Below are 26,670 nucleotides of genomic sequence, written 5' to 3'. Positions count from 1 at the left end.
TTAGCATGTTAATAGTATAAATTACTTTTTTGTTGTTCTGTTAACTGCTCTTAGTTCTGTGATGCTACTAATTTTGTTGAGCAGTAGGGCAAAATAAAATCATTCCTAGAGGATTATTAGATGTCATTTGGTTTGATCTGCTTTGCCATAATGAAGAAATGAATCTAGGTTGTTTAGAAGTTATATTTGGTTTAGTCCACAGCCATGTTCATTATCCTAAGGAGCATGCCAGTTCTTCCCCTTAAAAAAAAATTTTAGGGATCAATTTTTCTGTAACAGTTACTCTTAAAATTCTGAAATTTATCAGGTTGCCAACTTCTCAAATATGGATGAGGATGACATTGAGTTGGAACCTGAAAGAAATTCAAAGAATTGGGAGGAAATTATTCCAGAAGATCAAAGAAGACGATTAGAAGAAGAAGAAAGACAAAAGGAACTTGAAGAAATTTATATGCTCCCAAGAATGAGAAATTGTGCAAAACAGGTGATTTTGCAATTTTAAAGATATTTCTATAAAGTAAGAGTATTCAACCTGGGCTGATTTTGTTTGTTTCTACGAGGTATCAGTCCATAGTTTTCTTTTCTTGTAATGGCCTTGATTTGATAATGTTTGCCTCATGAAATGAGTTGAGAAGTGTTTCTTCCTCTTTTATTCATCTTTTCAAAGAACCCGCTCCTGGTTTCATTGATTTTTTGTGTGTGTGTGTTTTTAATTTCATGAGTTTCCACAATTTATTATTTCTTCCTTTCTGCTTTTGATTTAATTTGCTGTTTTCTTTCTTTTCTTTTCTTTTTTCTTTGGTGACAGCATCTTGCTCTATTGCCAAGGCTGGAGTGCAGTAGCACAATTCTGGCTCGCTGCAACCTTAACCTCCCAGCCTCAGATGATCCTCCCACCTCAGCCTCCCAAATAGCTGGGACTACAGGTGTGTCCCACCACACCCAGCTGATTTTTGTATTCTTTTTGTAGAGATGGGGTTTTACCATGTTGTCCAGGCTGGTCTGGAACTTCTGGGCTTAAGTGATCCATCTGCCTTGGCCTACCAAAATGTTGGGACTATAGCACGAGCCACTGCACCTGGCCTCTTTTATTCAGTTTCTTAAGGTGCAAGCTTAGATATAGAAATGTAATCTCTCTTTTCTAATATCGGCATTTAATGCTACAAATTTTTCTTTAAGCGTTACTTTTTCTGAATCTTCCAAATCTATTTTTATATTTTCCTTAATTTAAAAACATTTTAAAATTTCCCATATGACTTATCTTTGACCCACAGGTTTTTTTAGAAGTATGTTTTAAAATGTTCAGATATTTAGGAGATTTTTCAACTATGTTTGTTAATCATTGGTAGTTTAATTCTGTCATGTTCAGAAAGCATATTTTATGTAATTTTAATTTTTAAAAATTTGTTGGTGTTTATTCAGTGGCCTAAGTAAACAAATACCAAAATTTTGAATAACTGTAATAGTGCCATGCCAAGCTATATTGCCAAAAAGGAAAAAAATTCTAAGACTAATTTCTTTTTCTAGTATCCTTTGGTTTTTAGGATATAAGATTTTTTGTCTTGATTGCTGAGTTTTTTCGTGCTTCCTTAAATTTTAAGCCTGGGGCAAATGAGGGGCTTGCCCCACTCTAGTCCCTGCCCTGCTACCATTCCCCCAAGGGTAGAGCTTTTTGTTTTTTCTTTTCTTGCAACCGTATTAGATCTTATTCTGTTCCCTCAGTTGAGCAGATGAGAAGGGTCTGGCAAGGCTTCCTTCCTGTTTCCACAAAGGTGACTGCTCACTTTCTCCAAGGCTGTACCATGGAGGAAAGTTTTCTCCAGTCTTCCTTCTCATGAGCACCTGGTGGAAGTTCGTGACAAAGTGCTTGAGAGTGGGTGCAGGTCCTCCGAGTTTTGGCTGTTAGGTCCTGTGATCTCACAATAGCGTACACTCAGCCATTAGCAGATTTTAGCTGATCTCCTCTTACCTGCTTGTATGGTACTTGATTTCTGTCACCTGTGCTCTTCACAAATGAGCCACTGTTCAAGTCCTCTTTTTCTCTTTTTGTAATCTCCTGTATATCCTTACATTTAGATGTGTAGGTTGCCGTGTGATTTCATCTCTCTGATGTTAAACAGAAAAATTATGATTTTGTACATCAGATTTGTTGTTAGAGTAGGAGCAGTGCCCCTACCAAATTTCTACATAACAGCCAGAAGTACAGCCAAAAATAATGCTTTTGGCCTGAAAGTAACCATGCATGTTATTTCTTGTTTCTGTTTATTTCTCCAAACCCCTAAGTAGTTTTGTTTTAGAGTGTGTGAGAATGCAGCATTGCATTAGATCTTGTGAAAGGATCAAGGGAGGTTAGAAAAAAAGGTCTAAATACCATTTTTTACTTCATTTAACTTTCAGCATATTAGAGGTTCGGAATATGTGCCGAGGCTTTGGAAAAACTCCCAAGACTTACAGAATATATGTTTTGATGTATCTTATTAAAATTAATGGATGTTACAAATAGCCTTTTATGTGGGTTCAACTGGCATTTTTTTCTTTCGAATATCTGATTTGTCTAGTTAGAATAGCAATATGTGGATATTAAGCAGAACGGAAAAAAAGACAGCTAATCAATCTGTTCATCCAGAGATAGGACTGATAACATTATCACAGTGTACATCATTCTAATTTTTAAAAATTGATTATCATTTGCCAAATTAAATTGGAGTTGTTTTAATTTGGAACTTTTTCTTCTTTTTGACAGTATGTCATGAATGTTAATTATTCTACAACCCCATTTTTAATGGTGTCTCAGCATTCTATCGTATAGATTTGTCTGGTCTCTCTTTGATGAATATTTAGATTATTTGCTTTTTGTTTTTGAGACAGGATCTCACTGTGTTGCTCAGGCTGAAATGCCATGGTATGGTCATGGCTCACTGCAGCCTCAGCTTCCTGGGGTCAAATGATCCTCCCACCTCAGCCTCTCATGTAGCTGGAACTACGGGTGCATGCTACAAAAATACCTGGCTAATATTTTAAATTTTTGGTAGAGACAAGGTCTCACTATGTTGCCTAAGCTGGTCTTGAACTCCTGGGCTCAAGTTATCTTCCTGCCTTGGCCTCCCAGTCATGCTGGGATTACAGGCATGAGCTGCTGCACTCAGCCACATTTTTCTTTTATGATGTAAATTACTTTATTGATCGATGTTTCTTCACAGTTCTGATCTCCTCAGGAAAAATGCCTAGAGGTTATGTTGCTGCGTCAGTAGAATAACTTTTGAGGCTTTTAATATAATGTCTGATTACCTTTTAAATCAAAATATCCACCAGAGGTATATATTTTTCTCTGTTTGCTCTTTAATTTTGTTTATGGAATGTTTTTGATACATTTAATAACATTTTTAAGATTCTGACCATCTTTTATAATGGTTTTTGCTCTTAAGATACAAGCTGTTTTTACACTAAGGTTGGGTAAATATTTTCCAATTCCAGATTAGTTTCAATGGAAGTGAAGGGAGGCGCAGTAGAAGTAGGAGATACTCTGGATCTGATAGTGATTCCATCTCAGAAGGGAAAAGGCCAAAGAAACGTGGAAGACCACGGACTATTCCTCGGGAGAATATTAAAGGATTTAGTGATGCAGAAATTAGGCGGTAAGGTGTTTATAAGACAATCGCTTCAACTTGGTTTTAGTAGAGTGTGAAACTAAAATGTAAAAACGCCGTAATTTTCAAAAATTGTGATGAAGTTTTAGAAGAGGCAAATCTGTTACTTGAGTAGGAATTGGGTGGTTCTGCTTTTGGGTATTTGTTATAACTGAACAAAACAAGTTTGGTGTCTAATCTTTGCATGTTATTTATTTATTGCTAAACTGCTTAGACTACACAAATTTTTTTATTAATTTGACTCAATAGTGATCCTTTCGAATAATAAAAGTAGTTTTGATGCATTTGATTTTTAAAAATTCTCACGGTGTTTATGACTCCCAAAGTTACTAATTTTTTGTGGAAATTCTGTATTTTTCTAGTTTCTTAACAACAGGGTAATTTCCTTTTTGAAAGTAACCCTGTTAAAAGCATTTCTGATATGTTCAAGTAGGAATTGAGATGAGGTAAGATTGGCCAGGCAGGATATATTTATTGTAGTGTCCATTCAGAATATGTTTATATATACACATTTATTTAAGAGGAATGGGATAACAGCTTACTTTTGTTTATGTAATAGTTTTGGATATGACATTTATTAAAATCTTATTCAGTTTTGTATTTTGAAAGTTTCTTTGAAGCCATTGTAACTTTTTTTCTTTTAAATCTTAGACCTGACAAAATTCTTCCTCATTCTTTCTACCAGAAAATTTAATACATTGTTAGCCTTTTTAAAAGGCACTTTCATGACCACCTGAATTGCTGTACTTTTCGTCTTTAGTTGAGGAAGCATTTCGACTTCTACTTTACCTGGATATTTTTCCTCATTTATTAACCACTTACGTAGCTTTCTTAAGTAAAATTTTAATTTTGCATTGTTGGTGTAATACACATCTGAATTAAAGCCATTCAGTGAATTTTTATCAGCACTTGGAATGTGAGGAAGTGTAATATAAATTGATAATTATTGTGGAGACACTTCCTGTGGTAGCTTCAGACCTTCTTTTGGTCTTATGAAAATAATGAAGTAATTTTTAAAACAAAATTTAGCTTCTATTGTTTTATTTATACTGATATCTAAACATCATCCTGGGTGTTAATTTACCTTGTCTTACCTGGTGTATCTTAATGTTTTAACATTTTTGTTTTTAGCATAGTTTATTCATTCTTCTTAGATAACAGTGCCTTGAATTTTTATACTAACAAGTATTTTCTTATATCTGTAAATATCAGAAATACATATATTTTTAGTGAATACTGAAGCTCACATTTACCAAACAATTATTTTCTCTTAGGTTTATCAAGAGCTATAAGAAATTTGGTGGTCCTCTGGAAAGGTAAATACGTTTATTATTCTCATAGAATAATGGAATGTGTTACATGCTGTCACCTTTATTTATTTGTATTAACATTCAGTTTAGCTACTTTGTTAAATTTGCTTTTAATCGGCATTTACAAAATTAATGTACAAGGGAAATTTCAGATTGTTTTTAAAAATGTTTTTATACTGTGTTTAATTTCTAGTCTCAAATTTCTTTCCTGTAAATTATCTATACATGTTTAAATTGCACTTTTATGACGGTAAGGCACTTTTTACAATCTTTATCTCATTTTTCATCAATAACTTAAAAGTAGCATGAGCAGATTTATCCATAGAGGGGCTGAGTTACTAAGCCAGCCCTTTTTTTTTTTCTTTTTAAATGGAGTCTCTCACTGTCTTCCAGGCTGGAGTGCAGTGGCGCGATCTTGGCTCACTGTAACCTCCGCCTCATGGGTTCATGTGATCCTCCTGCTTCAGCCTCTCGAGCAGCTGGGACTACAGGCGCATGCCACCACACCCAGCTAATTTTTTTTTTTTTTTTTTTTTTTAGTAGAGACGGGGTTTCACCATATTGGCCAGGTTGGTCTAGAACTCCTGAACTCAGGTGATCCACCTGCCTCAGCCTCCCAAAGGCTAACCCAGCCTTTTAACCAGCTCTGCTTTCCCTAAGTAGAGATATTTTCTTAAGTTTCTCAAATTCATTCTCTTATTATACAAACTGTATTAAAATTCAAATTAAGACAGTTTTTTTGAAGTTATTAGATAATCTCAGTAATTATTGTGATTTGGATATTCTTTGCCCTTTGTTGTGGCCAACCCACTGTCTGAATATAGATCAGCAAAGACTCAAATTAGTTTATTTTTTTACTCTTAAAAAATCCCTTCAAAAATAGATATATTTTGTTTTATTTTGAGATGGCATACTTAAAAATGAAATACGTGCATAATTATTTTAGATGAAAAAATGTCTTGAGTATGAATCATTCATATTATCTATTTGGTGCACAGTAATAAAAAGTTACAGAACTTTACTCAGCTTTTGTGTTTACAATTATAAAGCTTTACCACTTCATTCTGAAATCTTAAAATTTGATCAGTTATTAAAAGGTTTTACAGAATTGGTATATAATCTTCCATTTGCTCTATAATGAATTAAACTCATTATTATTGAATATATAAATGAATTGTTTGTCTGCCACGTTGTCCTGGTTTTTATGTGTTTCCTGCCATTTATGTGAACAAGAATATATAGAGCATGCAGTAGAGTGATATTCAGATCTTGAAATAGGGTGAAACTTAATCTTAAATGGCACCACTTCATTTAACATATTTACCTGAAAATTGGATTATTTTGTTACAGATTAGATGCAATTGCTCGAGATGCTGAGTTAGTTGATAAGTCAGAAACAGACCTTAGACGACTGGGAGAATTGGTACATAATGGTTGCATTAAAGCATTAAAGGATAGTTCTTCAGGAACAGAACGAACAGGTAACATTAAAATGAGAGTGATTTAAAAGAGAAGTAAATGAAAGTTTCAAAATATGCTTTATTGAGCTAGATATTATATCTTAAATTATTTATTCATCAGTCTGAAAAGGTTATTTATAAAACAAAGTAAAGCTATTCTGGGTAATAGGAAATGGAGAACAGAATTGCAATTCGAAGGCAGTAGAATCTGTTTTTAATTCCCCTGACATTTTCTGTCTGGGAGGTAAGGTCAGAAATTACTGTTTTATACACACACATATGTACATTCATAGATATATGTGTATATATACACACACACAGTACAATATGTATAGTATCTATAGGTTTTTTAGTATAGATGACTGGGAAAATATGCAAATATACACATATGATATTGGTTTGGGACATAATTATTTTATTATTATGCTTATTTTGCTGTTCATTTACCTGAATAAAAATTATTTAGATAAAATTTAATAAGCAGACCGGGCATAGTGGCTCACACCTGTAATCCTAGCACTTTTGGAGGCTGAGATGGGAGTTTAGCTTGAACCCAGGAGTTTGAGACCAGCCTGGGCAACATTGTGAGACCCTGTCTCTAAGAAAAATGAAAACATAAAAATTAGCAGGGTGTGATTGTGCGTGCTTGTAGTCTCAGTTACTTGTGAATTGAGGTGGGAGGGTTGCTTGAGCCCAGGAGGTCAAGACTGCAGTGAGCAATGATTGCACCACTGCACTTCCAGCCTGGGCGACAGAGTGAACCCTGAGTCATCATCCTATAATTCTTTATTTAGAGGCTGACGGTATTAGTAGATTGATCCATCTTATGTAATTGGTAAAACACTTAGATAAATACTTTTCGTGAATTTGCATCTGCAAGATTATAATCACTTGTTCATATGTAATGAAGTTCAAGGTTTTCCAGTAATCTCTTAATAATATAAATAAGGAATACTTATTGTTAAATAACATAAGTAATAGCATCAGTTGCTTGGTGTTTTGTAGAATTATGTTTTATACTTTTAAAAATACTGGTTTTTTTTTTAAAAAAATCAAGGTGGTAGACTCGGAAAAGTGAAGGGTCCAACATTCCGAATATCAGGAGTACAGGTGAATGCCAAACTAGTCATCTCCCATGAAGAAGAATTAATACCTTTGCACAAATCCATTCCTTCTGATCCAGAAGAAAGAAAGCAGTGAGTGATTTATTTTCTCCATTGTAAGATTTTTGTTATTCAATAATTGCAAAATCAATGTGCTGAATTTTTATGGTGTTATTGGCTAGTTTTGAAAAAAAAAAAAAAGGAAGAAATAAAGCATATTATTTTGAAGTTCTAATGACTCACGTTTTTCAAAATTAATTTTTCAGTTAAGGCACTTACAAACTTATCATTAGTTATTAACTTTGATGCCAGGTATACTATCCCATGCCACACAAAGGCAGCTCATTTTGATATAGACTGGGGCAAAGAAGATGATTCCAATTTGTTAATTGGCATCTATGAATATGGATATGGAAGCTGGGAAATGATTAAAATGGATCCTGACCTCAGTCTAACACACAAGGTATTTATCTATTTCTGATTCTGTTAACCATTCATGTTGAATTTAATTTATTCTAATTCTTGCTTTTAAATTATGTTGGAAATAATGGAAATCTGGAAACCAAGGCACTAGCTGGTTGTGTGACCTTGGTGCGTTTAGAAGATGCTTTGCATGAAAGGATCAAATTTAAATGATTTCTGAGATTTTGCGTTACTGTGAAATTATATGTTATTAAGGCATTAGGTGTATTATTTTTCAAATTATGAGGTTAAAAGTCTTATTCCATCATTAGCTTTAAAAAAATTTTTGATGCATAATAGATGTACATATTTTTGGATGCATGTGATAATTTGATACAATCATATAATATATAAAGATGCAATCAGGGTAACTGGAACATTTATCACCTTAAATATTTAGGAACATTTAAGTGATTCTTTTCTAGCTATTTTATAATGTATAGATTATTGCTAACTATAGTCACCCTACTCACCTATCAAACACTAGGTCTTATTTCTTCCATCTAACTATATATTTGTACCCATTCATCATTAATTTTATTATTCCAGTAAGACAAAATCCTTAAAATCTTTTATATTTATTTTTAAAAAACATCGGCATTGTAGTATCTTTGGTCATTTGGTTGCACTGTGCTAGCTGAAATCCATTTTTTTTTTTTTTTTTTTTTTGCCTAAAATGCGAAACACTGGGAGAACTTCCTTATTGTTTATCCTGTGTGTTGGGAACCTTTAGATATTGGTGCTTTGTCATTTGTTACTGTGAAGAAAAAATTAAGTAGTCTAGATTCCCCTGTAAAACTTTCCTCCCAGTGTATGCTTTAGGTCTTCTTCTAGAAGGATGACATCTTGTATTCTAGGAATTTCTGTGTACATTATATATAAGTACACTTTTACTGAGAAGGGAAGGTGTTTAAGGATTATATAACATTTAATAGTGGATGTTAAGTACACTTTTGTATATTTGAAGGAAATTTACAACCTTATGCTTTCTATTTTCATTTTGAAAGATAATCTGAGAGTTTTTGAAGTTTAGAATTCATTCTCAGAAAAATTAAATTTTTGGCTCTGGCATACGTATAAAAAATACATTTTGCATTGAGTTTATTCCTACAAATATTAATAATTGAAACTTGTTGGTGAACTATATATATGTTTAAATGGTTAAGCATTTTTTAGCCAGTACATTTCTCGTGTTATTTATTAAGACAATCTGAAAAAATTTATTGCTTTTTCAGATTCTTCCAGATGATCCCGATAAAAAACCACAAGCAAAACAGTTGCAGACCCGTGCAGACTACCTCATCAAATTACTTAGTAGAGATCTTGCAAAAAAAGAAGCTCTTTCTGGTGTGGTAAGTTAAAGCCCACATGCCTAAGACCAGTTTACTTTTTAGTAAGGTAAATTTTGTTTACTTCACCATGCTAAACATCTGAAGTCAATATGAGCTTATATAAATGGATTTTTCTGTAATTAAGTAGTTTTATTTGATGTTGCCATATTTAAATTTTACCTTAAATTATCTCAGCATACATGTTAAAACTGGTGAATCATAGCTTTCAGAAGTAGGATTCTGTTTTTTTTTCTAGTTTTTGAGAGGGATAGAGAAAACTCGTTTAGCGTGCGGAGTACTTTTTGAGAAATCAAGCCTACATAGCCTACATGACTGTTTTACTTGGAGTCATTAGAATGCTTAAGGGACAGCGTCATAGGTTGCCAAGCTTACTGAAAAAGAAGGAAAAAGACACCAAAAAGGAGGTGATTGGAAACTTAGAGCAACTGTTAGAAGTTTACCTGTGACCATAATGTCAATAACTACCTGTGTAGCGTTAAAAATCATTCCTAATGCAGTCTCTTGTGCTATAGAATTAAGCTGAAGGCCATAATAATCTCAGAGGGTAAAAAATTTGTTTCTACTTCTCTCTGATCCTTTTTTTAAAGGAATAGTAATTGGCTAGTATTTATTATTTACATTAATATTATATTTGACTCATTAAGTTATATCACCTTTATTGAGTTTCTGATGTTGGTACAGCTTATTACCAATAGACTAAGGATCAGGTAGGAATATGTGTTCTAGCCCTTGGATTTAATGTTTATGAAGTTTTTAAAAATGAAATCTGTAGAATTGGTTAAAATTAAAATAATGATTTTTAGGGAAGTTCAAAGAGGAGAAAAGCAAGAGCTAAGAAGAATAAAGCAATGAAGTCTATAAAAGTGAAAGAGGAAATAAAGAGTGATTCTTCTCCTCTGCCTTCAGAGAAGTCTGATGAAGATGATGATAAAGTAAGAATGTGTTTTAGAACAACAGCCTTTTCTATGGAAAGGGAATATGGCATGTTTTTGTGTACTTTACATTTAAAATTTGAACTAGTCCCTTAAAATTTATATTTTAGGTACCGAAGTCTGTGTGTGTGTGTGTGTGTGCGCGCGCGCACGCGCACGCACTTATAGTTCATAACAGTCTCAATTATAGAACAGAATTCTAACTGTCCAGTAGATATTATATAGCACTAGAGGCATAGAGCAAAGGTCCTTCCTTTTCAAACATTTGCCAATTCGATGAGCTTCTGTCTCTTTTAATTGTATTATGAACTTGAATGGGACTGGCTTACTTTAGTTTATAGGAAGGTAAACATTGCATGTATCATTATTAGGGGGATTCTGGGCTCTTTCAGAATCCACATACATGCAATCTGTAGTCATATGAAGAAAAATTAGTTGTTGTTAAAATTTGGTTAGTAATACATTGGCCATACTTGCACTTTCCAGGATGAGATCAGTTCTGTGAAACATCCAAATAAAAAAATTAAAACAGAAAGAGACAGTGAAGAAAAACCTGAGCCAGATGTTTATATAAAGAAGGAACCAGAAGAAAAGAGGGAAGCAAAAGAAAAGGAGAATAAAAAAGAACTTAAAAGGGAGATAAAAGAAAAAGAGGATAAGAAAGATATAAAGGAAAAAGATTTTAAAGAAAAAAGAGAAAACAAAGTAAAAGAAGCTATACAGAAAGAAAAAGACATAAAGGAAGAAAAGGTATGCAAATCATAATAAAAAATGTAGAAAGTAAAAACAATCAGCATATTTACATTTTAGGAGACTAAATTGCATATCAGCCCTTATTAGTCTCAATAACTGAGTTCTTCAGAAGCATGTTTGGGTATGCAGTAGAGGAGAATAGTAGGTCTGAACACTCTTTAATGCTTTACCTTCAGAGTAACATTACAGAGTAGCTTTGATTGTTTCCCCAAATAAAATTGGGGAAAAAAACAAATTAAAATAGATGAGGATATTCAATGAGAATGAGCACTTGTAGAATAAAATGAGACAGTAATTATTTTCTGGAAGTGTTAGTCATTTTGCCTTTGTTGCTATTGGGGTTTTGTTTTTGTTTTCTTCTCACTTTTTCTTTAGTTGAGTGAATCCAAGTCTGATGGTAGGGAAAGATCCAAGAAATCTTCAGTGTCAGATGCTCCAGTTCATATCACGGCAAGTGGTGAACCAGTTCCCATTTCTGAAGAATCTGAAGAGCTGGATCAGAAGACATTCAGCATTGTAAGCCTTAGACTTTCTGATTATTAGTATTAACTCATAAAACATTTAAGTTGAAGTTTGTCATTTATAGCATTTAATTTAGAACTGCATTTGAATTTATTGTAGATTGATAAAAGCAATGTATTTGAAATTTGAAGGGTGTCTTTTTTTTTTTTTTTTTCTTTCTTTTTTGAGTTAGCATCTCACTGTCGCCCAGGCTGGAGTTCAGTGGTGCAGTCACGGCCCATTGCAGCTTCAACCTCCTGGGCTCAAGTGCCCCTCCTGCCTCATCCTCTCGAGTAGCTGGGACTAGAGGCATGTGCCATATACCCAGCTAATTTTTAGTTTTTTGTAAAGATGGGGACTTTTTATGTCACCCAGGCTGGTCTCGAACTCCTTGGCGTAAAAGGGAGATAAGCCTGGGTGTGGTGGCTCACACCTGTAAACCCAGCACTTTGGAAGGCCGAGGCAGTGGATCACCTGAGGTTAGGAGTTTGAGACCAACCTGGCCAACATGGTGACACTCTACTAAGAAAAAAAACAAAAATTAACTGGGTGTGTTGGCGAGCACCTGTAATCTCAGCTACTCGGGAGGCTGAGGCAGGAGAATTGCTGGAACCTGGAAGGCTGAGGTTGCTGTGAGCCGAGATTGCACCATTGCACTCCAGCCCGGGCCGACAACAGCGAGACTCTATCTCAAAAAAAAAAACAAACAAACAAACAAAAAAAACGAAGATAAAAGGAGGCCAAGGTGGGCCCAGGTGCTGGGATTACAGGCAGGAGCTATCGCACCCAGCTGGTGTCTTAAATTTAGAAGCAACTCGGAAAGACTTTTTAATAAAGACTTTTAAGAAGAGGGGTTTAACAAGTACTTTGAGTGAATTTGTTTTCCTCCAGCTCGTATTTCAAATTTTTAAATTCCCAATGCCATTAAAAAATAAATATGTACACACACACACACACGTGTAATAGTGCTTCTTATTTATGGTTAAGGACTAGTTTTTTTCCCAGTCTTTTGCAGACCAATATATTTTTTAAAAAATACAAGAAGAATGAAATGTTTCACTAGAAAAGTGAAATAAGAAAAAATTATGTACAAAATATGAGCCTAATGTTTTGTTAGTAGATGCAGTAGCTATAACGTTGCATTGTCAAATTACGAGTTTCTAAACAGGCTCAGTTTTTGTACCGATGTTGTTTTGGACTGGCAATATCTCATATCTCTTGTCAAATATACTGATTCTCCATGTTGTCATGCCTTTGCGTTCCTCAAAGTGAGGGAGAAACTATCTGTGCCTTTATTCTGAAGACCTTATTTACTGAAGATAATTATAATTTATGTATTTATTTATAATTTACTCAATGTATGTATTCATAATTTATTTACTGAATATAATTATATACTTATGTAATTACATAATATAACAGTATGTATGTGCTTAATAGTACTGACTCTTGAGGCAGAATGCTATTTGGTAAGTAAGTATGAAGATTAAATGAATTGGTACATGTAAAGTTTACAGATCAGTGCTGTCTTCAGAAAAGCTCAGAAATTGATAGTGATTGTTGTAGATGTTGTTCCTAAATTCAGACATGTGAAGCAGATAGAGTGAGACTAAAAAGTCCAATTGCAGAGCAAAACCAGGAAGAAATAATAATGTTAGAGAAAAAAGGGCTGAGTGATATGAGACCGATAATGTAGTTTGGCTTTAACTAGGACTAGGAAATGTTTCCTTACAAGCCACAACTGAAGGAAGCACTTATAGTCTGATATATAGATGTGTCATGTTTATATATAGTTACAATATACACAAATTTATATATAAATATATATTCCTATATTTCCTTTTTAGAGATTTCTAGCATCTGAATCTTTTATACTAATTGGAGCAGTTAACATACTTCAGTCACTTGTTAGACTTGGGTGTCAGCTTTATCACTAGTATTAATCAAATGCTATACTTCAAAGAGGGAAAATTTCACCTTCTAAAATTATATTTGTTTTCAACCCATTATGTCCTTCTAGATCCCCAGCTTATCCTCTTGTCCTACTTTCTCTTCTTTTGCACCGTGACTAGACAATGTTGATTTAATGAACCCACTAATGTATTTCCTACTGATTCCACAACATGCCCTAATATAGTTCAAATATTGTTCATGCTCTTTAAATATATTGGTTTTTTACCAGTCCTCTTGTTCTCCCTACTTTGAGCTGATGACATTCTTCCAGTCACTGGGAGTATTGGAGACATTCAAAGCTGCTGCAGCTCCTATCTTCCATTTTATTTATTTGAGCCATATTTTTTATCTCTGGACTTTTATTTTTATCTCCTCTGCAGGTTCACAGGCTGGAATTTCTTCTTTTTCAAGGGTAACCGTTTTTGTTTTTGTTTTTTGTTTTTGTTTTTGTTTTTTACCTACTCTGTATTGGGTGGGAGTCGGGGGAGGTGGTATTCTTTAGCTTTTTTGAAGTGAAAACATTAAACTTTTCACTGGAGCTACTTCCCCTTCTCTATGTGGTCTACTAATGAATTAGGTGAAATTGTATCTCTTGCCACTTTTTTTTCCCTCACATTTCTTTTTTAATCTTCGGACTTTTTCATGTAACTGCTGGAATGGAAAAATTCCTGCTGTGCACAATGCATGAATTTCCTCTCCATTAATCTTAAATGATATTGTGTGTATCATGGAAATGAAGACTGGAATAGTTCTTAAACGTGGACTCTGTAGCCAGACTTTCTGGCTTGTATAGGATTTTACCTCTAAGTAAGGAATTCCATTGTATTTGGGAATAGCTCTAAGTAATTATGAAATTCAATGGCCTTTTCTAGGTCGTCACTCTCTAAACATATTTGCTTCATTTGGCACCTTGATTTTCCTTTTACTGGTTGTCTTCCTAAATGACAGTATAATTTAGCAGTCAAGAAAGAGCAGAGTCTGAGGTCAGTTAGAGCTGGGTTTGACAGATGTCATTGTATTCTAAGTTTCAGTTTCTTCTATAAAATAGATTAAATACTATTGCAAAGGACTATTGTCAGGGTCTATTCTTATTGCTTCCATCCTACTCATACCTCAGTTTGTACTCCACATAGCAACCAGAGTAATCATGACTTAGAGGGAGAATAAAGTCACACCGTTATATTTCTGTGCCTAAAACACTCCAGTGGCTTTCCATCTCATTTAGGAGAAAAGATTCTTAGCCTGAAACCAGCCTCGTAGCATCTAGTCACCTCCCATCGTTGCCGGCCACTTCTCTCACTTACTTGGTTCCAGCGACACTGGCATTCATACTTTTTTAAAAAACATGTCAAACAAGTTTTAGGACTTTCATGTTTGTTTTTTCCTCTACTTGGAATGGCTTACTCCTTCATTTTCTTTAGGTGTCCTCTCAAACATTGCCCTTCTCTGAAATCTTGCTTATGATAAGATAGGAAGCTCCCTGCTCTTTCTTCCTTTATTTTTCTTTATCACAGTTGTTGTCATCTGACATACTATTTCTTGTTCATTTACTGGCTCTCTTATACTAGAGTCCAGGTTCCATAAAGGCAGGATCTGTTTTACTTACAGCTCTATTTCCTGCATCTGGAACAATGCCTAGAACATAGTATGTACTAAACTTACATATGTTGGATAAATTATTTTCTAACAGAATATAAACTGCCAAAGTTGAACAAAAAATAGGAAACATAAAAGCAATGAATAAACTAAAAGTTAGAAAGGAAATTAAAGATTTTCCCTTTCTTAAAGCATCAGATCTGACTGAATTCTAATTTTATTTATAATAAGAGAGGTCCTTCAAAGCAGTGGTGTGAGGATTTATTATTTTATTTTTTTGAAATAGGGTCTCACTTTTGCCTAGGCTGCAGTGCCAGTGGCATGATCACAGCTCATTACAGTCTCCTGGGTTCAAACAGTCCTCCCACCTTGACCTCCTGAGTAGCTGGGACTACAGGTGTGCGCCACCATGCTTGGCTAATTTTTTTTTTTTTTTTCTTTTTGGTATAGAATCAGGATCTTACTGTTGCCCAGGCTGATCTCAAACTCCTGGACTCAAGTGATCCTCCCGCCTCAGCCTCCCAAAGTGCTGGGGTTACAGGCCTGAGCCACCATGCCTGGCCCAATTTCTTAATAAATGATGTTGGATTATCTAAATGTATTGTCTGATGTTGACCCATCATCCTTATATTCCTAGAACTAAACCAGCTTGCTTTCTGTGAATGTGATGTTAAATTTTTATTTGTTTTTGCATTTACAAATTTTATCTGATGGTTGCCTTGTTAGTAATATTTTTATTCTGATTTTGGTATAAGGTTATAGTTCCTATTGCTACAATAAAACATGCAATTCTTAATATGTCATCCTTTTATTAGCATGTCAGGAATGTATAGGCCAAGGAAAAAGTTACCCTTTGACCCTCTACTCCCCAACCACCCAAAATATGAAGAGCAAGCCATTATTGCCACCTTCTGTTATCACAAAGGTTTGGAAGAATACAGTTTATATATCTAGCTATATTGATTTTAATAGTTTTGCTAAAATCATTTTACCCTGTATTTAGTGGATAGTAGGGTATTAAATTATACTCTGAAATATTTTACTATCTTTTAATAGTCTATATTTAAGACTCCTTAGAATAGTGTGCTACAATATAAAAAATAACCATTTTTGTAGAAGCTAAGTAAAATCCAAAACTTTTACTTACTCAAAGACTGATTTTAAATGATAACGGAAAGGCTTGCTTTCCTGAAGAAAATCTAAAGGGGAAAGAACCCTGATGTATAAGATTTGTGAAGTGAGATTTAATTGCTTATTTTGCTATCAAACAGTGTTATAATATTATACTCATGTAAATATCATTGAAGGAGGTAGATCTTGTTGAATTTAGGTTTTTAATACATGTGTTTATATTCTTGTTTTCTCATTTTAAAGTGTAAAGAAAGAATGAGGCCTGTTAAAGCAGCTTTGAAACAACTTGATAGGCCTGAGAAAGGCCTTTCAGAAAGAGAACAACTAGAACATACTAGACAATGTTTAATAAAAATTGGAGACCATATCACAGAATGTCTAAAAGAGTATACAAATCCTGAACAAATTAAGCAATGGAGAAAGTAAGTGATACACTTTTCAGGAAGTGTTAAATTTATATTATATAACTGTCTTTTTTTTTGTTTGTTTTCTTTCCTGATTCTGAAGTTTAGGTAACAAGATAATTTTTAAAGAGGTAACCTATGGATGATTGTTTTAATTTTTCTCCCTTTAATGTTAAATTTTTTTATTTATGAGTGGTTACTTATGTATCATGGTATGTAACAAGTGGCATCTCTGCCTTTAAAGAAATAGTGAAAGCTGTTTCATTAAAATTCAGATTGCATTTTATTTGAAAAAGTCTTTGCAATTTACCAAATTATTATCAGTAATATCTTTCGAAGTTGGTGTTCCCACAAAGTTTATTGTTGCTTGAATTTAGCAATTTACCTCCTGGATACATGTATAAAGATGTAAAAATTAACATCCTCACGCAATGTAAAATGCAAAAAATTAGGAAAATAAAGGTAATGTAGTGCAAATTGTTCTTAAAGCTAAATTTAGCTAATCTAAAGGATTATATTAAAATTCTTCTCTACTTTTATTAGTGTAAAAATGCTTGGCTTCTATCTTTTACATTTAACTGGAACTATAAAATTTGAAAGCCTGGCAACTTCTCTTTTAAATAATGCCTTTTGCCAAGAATGGAGGACCACAGAATGAAAATACTTAGTTGTATCTTCACCAATTTTTTGAATCCTTATAATTAGGGCTTAGATTTTTGAGGTTCAAAGAGTTAGAATATCTACCTTTTCTGCTTTCTAGATGAGAAATAAGGAACATCTTATTGAAATTACACAGTGAATTTGGTTGAAAGTAAATTTAAAAATGAGCAAAGAATTAAAGAATTTGAAATAAAATTTTAAGTAAAATAAAAAAAGTTACACAGTGACATACAAATAGGTACCATTTCAAATTCGGTTTGTTATAAGGAAAGGGTGGGGAAACCTTTGGAAGAAGAGAGACTAATAGCCAGGAGACTTAACTTTTTCATTGTGTTCTGTCACTTTACATCCTAAGGCTATGCTCTCACCTCACTTTTCTTTACTCAGTTGGGCAGATTACCTTTTTGGTTTTCCCCTGTTTGGTTCTCAGTTACTTTGATTTCATATTCCTTATTGTTCATTCCTGCTGCCACTCTCTCTGGTTAAACCAAATTCCCTTAAGGGGGAGATGGGGAGGGAAAGAGGGAAATATCCCATAAAGCAAAATAGCTTTTGCTGTCTTGGAGAAATTTTATTTTGATTTATTTATTTTTTTGAGATGGAATCTTACTCTGTTGCCCAGGTTGGAGTGCAGTGGCGAATCTCAGCTCGCTGCATCCTCCGCCTCCTGGGCTCAAGCTATCCTTCCACCTCAGTCTCTTCGGTAGCTGGGACTACAGGCCCACGCTACCAGGCCTGGCTAATTCTTGTATTTTTTGTAGAGATGGGGTTTCACCATGTCAGCCAGGCTGGTGTTGAACTCCTGACCTCAAGCAATCTGCCTGCCTTGGCCTCCCAAAGTGCTGGGGGGAATTTTTTTTTTTTTAATGCAGAAACAAGAAAAAAAAGTACCTTATATTAAGACCTATCATTGGCTGACCCGATCCCCTCAAGAACAGTCATTGTGGGCTGGGCACAATGGCTCGTGCCTATAATCCCAGCACGTTGGGAGGCCAAGGTGGGCGCATCACAAGGTCAGGAGATTGAGACCATCCTGGCTAAGACGGTGGTCTACTAAAAATACAAAAAAAAAAAAAAAAAAAAGTAGTCGGGCATGGTGGCATGTGCCTATAGAACCAGCTACTCAGGAGGCTGAGGCAAGAGAATCGCTTGAACCCAGGAGGTAGAGGTCGCAGCTATTTTGCTTTAAGGGATATTTCCCTTTCTTTCCTGAATGAAAGAAGATAGAGATCTAAACCACAATTACAGAACAGTTGGCATTAAGCAAGTGTTACAGTAGGTTACCATAAGGATCTTTTTGTTTTTTGCTTACAATTTTTTTCAATATATTTTTTGACCAAATTTCTTAAAAACAACTGAAATGCAAGACTAGTTTTTATTTAAAGATGACTGTAATAAAGTGATGGCCAAAATAGAATGTATATTTGTATTTTATTTGTCTTATCAAATATGCCTCATTCTAGCTGATCCTTTTAATAGTATTACTTGTAGAAAATGTGAACAGATATTTACTATTCCATTTTACAGAAGAAAAAAATGGATTCAGATGAAAAGCATTTTAGGGCTGGGACTGGAGAATGACAAAGGAAACACCTAGGACCTGAACTGTTTAAAAGAGGCACTAATTCTTAGGTTTGTGTAAGTGCTGACGCTTGCCTCAGCTCTGGTGCTTTGTTCAAGATCAGACAGTCATTTGGATGATATAATTAAGACCAGAATCTGATTCCTGACTAGATTTTTTGGGGGGAAAATATATTTTTATAAGGAATTTACTTAGGAACAAAAAGGTACTTTATTAACTTCCTACCTTTTACCCTTATAAGTTAATCGTAGAATGTAGATATGTTCGAGATAGTCTGTGAATTTATATAAAGGCTAGATGAATTTTCCTTCTTCTGTGGATTTCATTTCAGTAAGGTATCATTCAATATATTCTCAAAGTTCATTTTAAAAATATATTTCAAGGTAAATATTATACCTCTAGTGTATATTTGAATCTTCTAGGGATACTACCCTAACTTAGAACCTAACATTCCTTTTCTTTTTGGAGGTATATTTGACAATTACAGTTCCTTATATATTTAAGGTATACAGTTTGATGGTTTGATATACACATGCATTGTGAAATAATCACAGTCTCTGATTAATTACTGATGCCTCCCTTGGGATGGGAAGAGATAGCAAACTGTACCTCATTTATGGTGTTTGGTTGTGTTACTCTTGGGACCATTACATTACCATTATTAAGTGACAGTTAACTTTTTAATGCATTATTTAAGACAATTCTTTACAAGCATAATTCATATTATCTGATGGTATTTCCACTCCAGTTATTAACATACCTGTCCCTTATATGCATAATCAGGATCACAATATGAATCTGAGTCACTTCCTGATTTAATTTATGTCTTTGGTGCATTTCAAATTAGGATTGTACTGCTTTTCACTCTAAAGACTATAAAATGAAGCGATTTGGAAGAGAAGTAAAATTTAATGTTTAGTTTCACTGGAGTCTTATTCATATATGAAGTTTTGAAAAAATGCATAGGAAAATTAATATCCTTAAGAGTTTGTTCCATAGAGGGCTGTGTATGTGTATGTGTGTTTGTGCCTGGAGGGAAGGAGTTCCATGAAAAAAACTAAATATTTTCCACCAGACTAACTTAATTTGCCTTTTTTAAAATTCTTCTAGAAACCTGTGGATTTTTGTATCTAAGTTTACTGAATTTGATGCAAGAAAATTACATAAATTATATAAGCACGCTATTAAAAAACGGCAGGAGTCTCAGGTAAACTTGACATCATATTTTTTCCCTGAATTTATATAATTAAAACCTTGAGACATTCTTTTTACAGAGCAGTTTGATTAATAAATACAGAATGAATAAGATAAATTTTAAAAATCACCATTGAACCACCACAGTAATAATTGTTGCAGGCAAGATTCACAGAAGAGAGGTAAAATTAGTGGGCAAGAAAACAGGATATTGGCAGATCTCCTCTGAAATGTTTATTAGTTATAAAGGGAAAATAATAACTTTATAGAGAAACTTGCCTGACCCACCTTAAACAAGTGATCAAAGTTAATGTCACCAATAGTTAAGACATATCAGCATCATGAACCCTCTGATACTGAGAAAGGTACATCACTTATGTGGAATTCTTGCCAAAAATATATAAGTGTTATTATGTGAAAATATCAGACAAGCCCTACTTGAGGGATATTCTATAAAATAACTGTCTGCTACTCTTCTAAAGTGTTAAGAGCATGCAGTAGACTAAGGAGCTGTCCCAGAGGAAGACGTGACAACTAAGTGTAATATGGGCTTCCAGATCGAATCCCCGAGCAGATAAAGAACATTAGTGGAAAAATGTGAAATCTGAATGAAGTCTGTTCTTCAATTAATAGTGTTATACCAATGTTAATTATTTGGTTTTGATCATTATACTATGTTTGTATAAGATATTAACATTAGGAGAAGCTAGATGAAGGGAACTCAGTATTTTTGCAACCTTTCTGTTAAGTCAGTTTATTTCAAAGTGAAAAAATATCTTTAAGTCATGGGACAAGTAGTTCATACTTTAAAAATGGAGATCTATAAATGTCATACATGTATATATACACACATAAACATTCTAATATCTTGTGTGAAGACTTCATTATCAGTATTTTCTAAGAATTATCTCTGCTTTTTTGTAAGTTTGTGAAGTCACCTAAAGATTCTTACACATATGTGCATTTATTTTAGCAAAACAATGATCAAAACAGCAACTTGAATCCTCACGTGATTAGAAATCCAGGTATGTAAGCCTTACTGATTGGGAAAATAAATTTAAAAAAATTTTTTAATTTTTGTTTTAAATAAACCAAATGATAAAAAAGGTTCTTACCTTGTTTTTATTTATAAGTACCTTTATATTAAGGAGATACAGTAATTCTGATACATGCCTACATTATTATGTAAAATGTATTCTCTTAAACTGTAGTTCATTTTAGTTTATTATCCTTTTAATCATCCTTTTCTCAGTTTCTAGAAATTGTAGAATGACTGTTAAAATGAACAAATACTCTTTTTTATGTAATTTGGAATAGTAATGCATTCTTTCTGTATCAGAGTCACAAAAGTATAGTCTGAGAAAGGAATAGGTCCCATATTTTTTAGTTTTTGTGACATTTCAGAATCAAGCGACCTTTTTTAATTAATCCTTAGTACTGCTTTTATACACCATTTCTAAATGCTTTAACTGCTTGTATTTGGGAACCGATTTTGTTTTGGCAAGGGTTGAAACGAATTCTTGTTATCTATCAACTAAGTTTTTTTTGCCACATATTATTTTTAAGGTCATTAATAAAAGTTGTACTTATCTAACAGATGTGGAAAGATTAAAAGAGAATACAAATCACGATGATAGCAGCAGGGACAGTTATTCCTCTGATAGACACTTAACTCAGTACCATGATCATCATAAAGACCGACATCAGGGAGATTCTTACAAAAAAAGTGATTCCAGGAAAAGACCCTATTCTTCTTTTAGTAATGGTAAAGACCATCGTGATTGGGATCACTACAAGCAAGACAGCAGGTAAACTTGGCAGTCACTTTAGAAATTTTGCTTATGCATGTTTTTCTCCTTATCATGATGTTCCTGTATTTGACCTATCAGCCAATTCAATCTTCATGCAGTCAAAACAAATCTTGTGAAATAAAGGTGTTGTATATAATTAAGAAAAATGTATATATTTTAAGAACTGAATTTCTCTATAAAATGGATTTTGAATTATAAAATTGAGATCAAAATATGTAGTAAGGTGATGTAGGGAGTTGTATGATTATAAATTGCGTGGGGTTCATTGTTGGTTTTGAAGAATATTGGCTCAAATACTCTTTAAAATATAATAAGTGGGATAAAAGCTTGATATAGTGATTCAGGTTTGGTTTAGGAAATTTTGCATTCCATATTTTTAAAAAGTCGGGAAAAATTAATATATGTGAACACATCTCATTGAGGTAAAACTTAACCTCAGCAATCTGGAATATTATTGGAACCAGGAAGGTTTTTTGTTTATTGTTTTTTGAAGCCTTTGAACAGTAAGCAACCTCAGTGTAATAACATCAGAATACTTTTTATTCCTTTATTGATAAAGAAGTATTTTCGGTAGTTAATGATCACTACTAAAAGTAAACTTGAAAACTGAGATTTATAGTATTTATGCTTTTATAGTAAGTAGAAGAAACAAATTAGAAGACATTCTTTGTATTTTAGTGTTCATTACAATAATTTCTTTGAGAACCTCTGTCAACACTATGAACACATCAGTTGTAGAATGGCTGTTATTTGAAGGGGTCAAATAATTAAAAGGAAAAGGCAGATTTATAGTATATATTTCACAGGCTTATGCAATATAGTTACAGTTGTGTGTGTGTCAGTTTGGAAAAGGCACTCATTTTAGAGAATAATTCTCATTAAACTGCCACATTTATTTTTTATCAAGCTGTCACATGTTTGTATGGAGTAAATTTCGTAATGATTCATGTGTCGAGTCTTACTATGTAACTAGTCAAACTTGAGGAAGCTTTTAATAGGCATCAGCAACCAGTGAAAAATTTTTCAGCATAGACTGCATTCTAGCATTTTTAAACTTTTTCCTGCTTAGAGGTTGATAAAAGGCTCTGGTCTCAGGAGTATTTCAGATAGTTGTAATAATCTTAATTAAGATGCAGTCATATAAATGATGTGTAAAATAAAAAGCAGCTAATTATCTAAAATAGCCATGTGAAATTAGATGTTATTTTAGGGGTTTTGTATGGTTCGCTTTAGTTTTATGAATCAAATAGTTTTTCCAAAGAGATATATCCAGTGATTTTTGAGTTAATTTAGTAAGTTTTATAATGAAACACTGAGTTTCTATACAATTAAAAACATGTTTTAAGGTATTTTTATGTTTTTTAGTTATCTTTTATTTGGAAACATTTTAATTTGCATGATTTGTCTAAAATTCTCAATTTTTCTTTATTAGATATTACAGTGACAGAGAGAAACACAGAAAACTGGATGATCACAGGAGTAGAGATCACAGGTCAAATTTGGAAGGAAGTTTAAAAGATAGATCTCATTCTGATCATCGTTCTCACTCAGATCATCGGTTACATTCAGACCACCGGTCAAGTTCTGAATATATGCACCATAAATCTTCCAGGGATTATAGGTATCACTCAGACTGGCAAATGGACCACAGAGCTTCCAGCAGTGGCCCTAGGTCACCACTAGATCAGAGATCTCCTTATGGCTCCAGATCTCCATTTGAACATTCAGTTGAACACAAAAATACACCGGAGCATACCTGGAGTAGTCGGAAAACATAACAAAAACTGATACTTCGTCTTTCTGGACTTTTCTTTTAGCCATATATCATAAACCAACACAGTAATTGCCTTACATGACTTGAAAGATATAAACAGATCTTCTATCAGTAGCAGTATTGTTACTTCTTTCCAGGATGCAAGGTCTATTATCCCAACAGAAGAGAAAATATTTTTATATTTAAGGATTATGCTGCACTGTACTACAGAATTGTAGTACGTTTTTTTGTTTTCTTTTTTAAAGAAATGGAAAATGTTTACTATTACAGGGACCTCAACACTGCCCTCCCATACAGGCTGGATAAAACTGTTTTTAAGTCAGTGATTTTAGACTGACCTCCATTTAAATTATGTTTATATATGAACTTTACTCTGACCTGTGATCACGTTTCAGGAAGGAATGAAAGAGAGTTCTTTCTTAATAAAGAAAAACACTCAAGGACTTTGTTCATTTCCAAAGCTACTTGTTTACATTGTACACTGCGACCACCTTGCCGCTTTTCATCACAAGCTTGAATATTTAAATTCTGTACTTATATCTGTAAAATAGCCAGGAATTTCCTGTTTGTGATCTATTATGCCTTTTTACAAAAAAAAATGGCTGTAAATTATTGTAAATATTAAAGGAACTTTCCTTACTTCCTTCCCTTTCTCAGGCTTTTTTTGACTGTTCCTTTCCCTACCAACTCAGGCCTTCTTATTAAAAAAAAAAAAAATCAGTGTAATAACACTTTTTAATGATTTGTCTTGATGGAATTATTGTTTAGAATGTAAAAATGGGGAAAGGGGCCACTTAATTCCATTAGTCCTCTTTTTATACTGAATATTTTATTAGATACATGTTATTCCCTTTTTTTTCCTTTTTTAGTCAATATTGTGTTTGTAGTTTTAAAAAATGGCGAGATATGTAAAATCTAAACTGCATGCTCTGGAAACATTTTTTTCAGATGCATCTGGTTTTAAAGGGTAGGTGTATAAACACTTTTCAGAATCCAAAATGGCCAAAAGTTATTGTAAATCCGTTTGTTTTCCCGTTTCATGTGGGCAATAATGTCAAATGTGCTATGCAGCCAGGTTAACATTTTAGATAAACTTGATTGACTTTTAATATAAACTGTTACAATGCACACTGATTGTATATAAAAACGTTATATATGACAAATTAAATTTAAGAAAAAGGATATGTGGGCTCCTGTAATTTTCTGCTGCATTCTTACTCCCTCAAGCACTTACCACCACCACCACCGCCCCCCACCCCCGTTTTTAAGTAACATTTTGCTGCCAGAAAAAGTATTTTGGTAAGCAGTTGAATATTTGTAATGTGTAGCATTACAACTAAATCTGTTTTGGAGACTATGAATATTCCTATGAAGTAAAACTTAGGTCATAGACATTTTTGTTGGCCCCTTTTGGCTTCCTACAGATATTATTATGGGATGCTTTATATTTATTCACAGATTTTTATTTTGTTTTATATTCAGCGGGAAGTTTTTAAGTCATGTGGCACACATTCTTGCATGTATGCTTTGATGTAACAAATTTGAATCTTTGATGAATATAAGTATGTGGACATAATTTCTCTAGTATTGCTCTGTGTGTCACTGTTAGTTAGCTGTGGGAGCAACCTACAGATATTTGTCCATAGGTGTATTTTTTAATATTTTCCTTTGTCCAATTAGGTTTATGTGTATAAAAGCTTGTGGGTTTTTTTGCTTTTTGTTTTGTTTTGCAGTAATTTCTCTTTCTGATACAGTTACCCTGAAGAAGAATAATGCTTTGTTTCTTTTCTGGTATATGAGAGAACATGTGAGGGAGTAGCTCAGTTTTTTAAACATCTAATTTATAATTAAATAGTAATGAAGGTAGTCCTGGCACACATTTTTGAAACTTTTATCACTTTTCTTTACATTTAGTATGACTATTTTATTCCACAAGATAGCATTTGACTAATTCATAATGCTTAAGTCATAAGATGGTGGCTGGCATTTTTTAATTTATTACTTTTTAGCTGAGATATTTGCATTATATTGTACAAATTTCACAGAACAATGTTGCATTTTCTGAGATAAGGCTCTAATTTTTTAAATAGTGCTACATTTAGTTGAAAGTTTCAGTCAGCTAGTTAGCTGAGTTGAATGAAAAATATAGAACTGTATGTACATTTATCAAATGACAAAATATGTTCATTTTTTGTAAGAAATCAGTAAGAAAAATTAAGACGCAATGGTGAAGAACATTAGTACATAAATATAGCAGAACATTCTACATAAAATATTCTGTTTTCATTCTGCTCTTATTTTTATCCAGTTATGTTTAATTTTTCAAGGGTGAGAGATTATGTACTGTACCAATTAACCTTCCACTTTTATACAATAAATAATTCTTACTAAAAGCAATAGCCTGTTTGCTTATAAAGATAATCTTTGTTTAGAGTATGTTAGAAATTAATTTTCAGACTATGGAAAATGAGTTTGAATAATTTTATTTTCAGAGTGAGTAGCTTAATGAGAACCTTTTTAATTTTATGTAATATAAATTATATATATAATTTCTCTTTTTGTAGTTAATATGAAAAGGTTGAGTAGGTTATTCATTTTCATGAAGTTTATCAAGAATATGCTCTAGGAGTAAATGGCCTGATTTTTACTCTACCCCATTACTATTTCTAACTAGAAAATAATCTTTGCACCCCAAATTAGCTGTCATAGCTTTATAAATACAAATAGCTTTATAAATACAACAGCTTTAAAAAGGGATAGGGATTTGGAAGAGCAACTAATTTTTAAATACAGGATTTTAAAAAACGACTTTCAGCTTCATAAGAAACTGCAAAAATATTTTAAAATATTTGTGAGTTAATATGTAAAAGCACATTAATATAGATGCCTCTATTAAATATACATTAAATACTCAATTTGAAAATGCAGACAAAACTTAGATACATTTTAGCACTGTACAATAATTGTAGTGAATGGAGGATGTTTTAGAGGACACAACTAGATAGTAATGCGACAAATATTTTGAGATAGTGTCAAAATGTGTGT

General features: G+C 33.2%; 1 protein-coding gene across 7 annotated transcripts in view; it reads left to right on the top strand.

Annotated features, from left to right (window-relative positions):
- CHD1 (chromodomain helicase DNA binding protein 1) overlaps positions 1–24,807 on the top strand; it is a 73,859-nt gene extending 49,052 nt beyond the window's left edge. For 2 of the 7 annotated variants that reach the window (XM_054684458.2, XM_054684460.2), the window contains 15 exons: positions 308–484; positions 3,475–3,635; positions 4,922–4,963; positions 6,308–6,438; positions 7,475–7,613; positions 7,833–7,983; positions 9,218–9,334; positions 10,138–10,266; positions 10,753–11,016; positions 11,395–11,535; positions 16,444–16,622; positions 19,957–20,053; positions 21,014–21,065; positions 21,638–21,848; positions 23,284–24,807. In XM_054684458.2, the coding sequence (XP_054540433.2) occupies positions 308–484; positions 3,475–3,635; positions 4,922–4,963; positions 6,308–6,438; positions 7,475–7,613; positions 7,833–7,983; positions 9,218–9,334; positions 10,138–10,266; positions 10,753–11,016; positions 11,395–11,535; positions 16,444–16,622; positions 19,957–20,053; positions 21,014–21,065; positions 21,638–21,848; positions 23,284–23,629 (2,337 nt within the window). In that variant the 3' untranslated portion in view covers positions 23,630–24,807. The remainder of the gene's footprint in view (positions 1–307; positions 485–3,474; positions 3,636–4,921; positions 4,964–6,307; positions 6,439–7,474; positions 7,614–7,832; positions 7,984–9,217; positions 9,335–10,137; positions 10,267–10,752; positions 11,017–11,394; positions 11,536–16,443; positions 16,623–19,956; positions 20,054–21,013; positions 21,066–21,637; positions 21,849–23,283) is intronic. The other 5 variants (XR_010157279.1, XM_054684459.2, XM_517850.8 and 2 more) reach the window with 5 other exon arrangements.
- The last annotated feature ends 1,863 nt before the right edge of the window (positions 24,808–26,670 follow it).

The sequence above is a fragment of the Pan troglodytes genome, chromosome 4 (assembly GCF_028858775.2).
Source record: "Pan troglodytes isolate AG18354 chromosome 4, NHGRI_mPanTro3-v2.0_pri, whole genome shotgun sequence".
Taxonomy (NCBI): domain Eukaryota; kingdom Metazoa; phylum Chordata; class Mammalia; order Primates; family Hominidae; genus Pan; species Pan troglodytes.
Note: the sequence above shows the minus strand (reverse complement) of the source record. Positions and strands in the feature narration are given on the sequence as shown.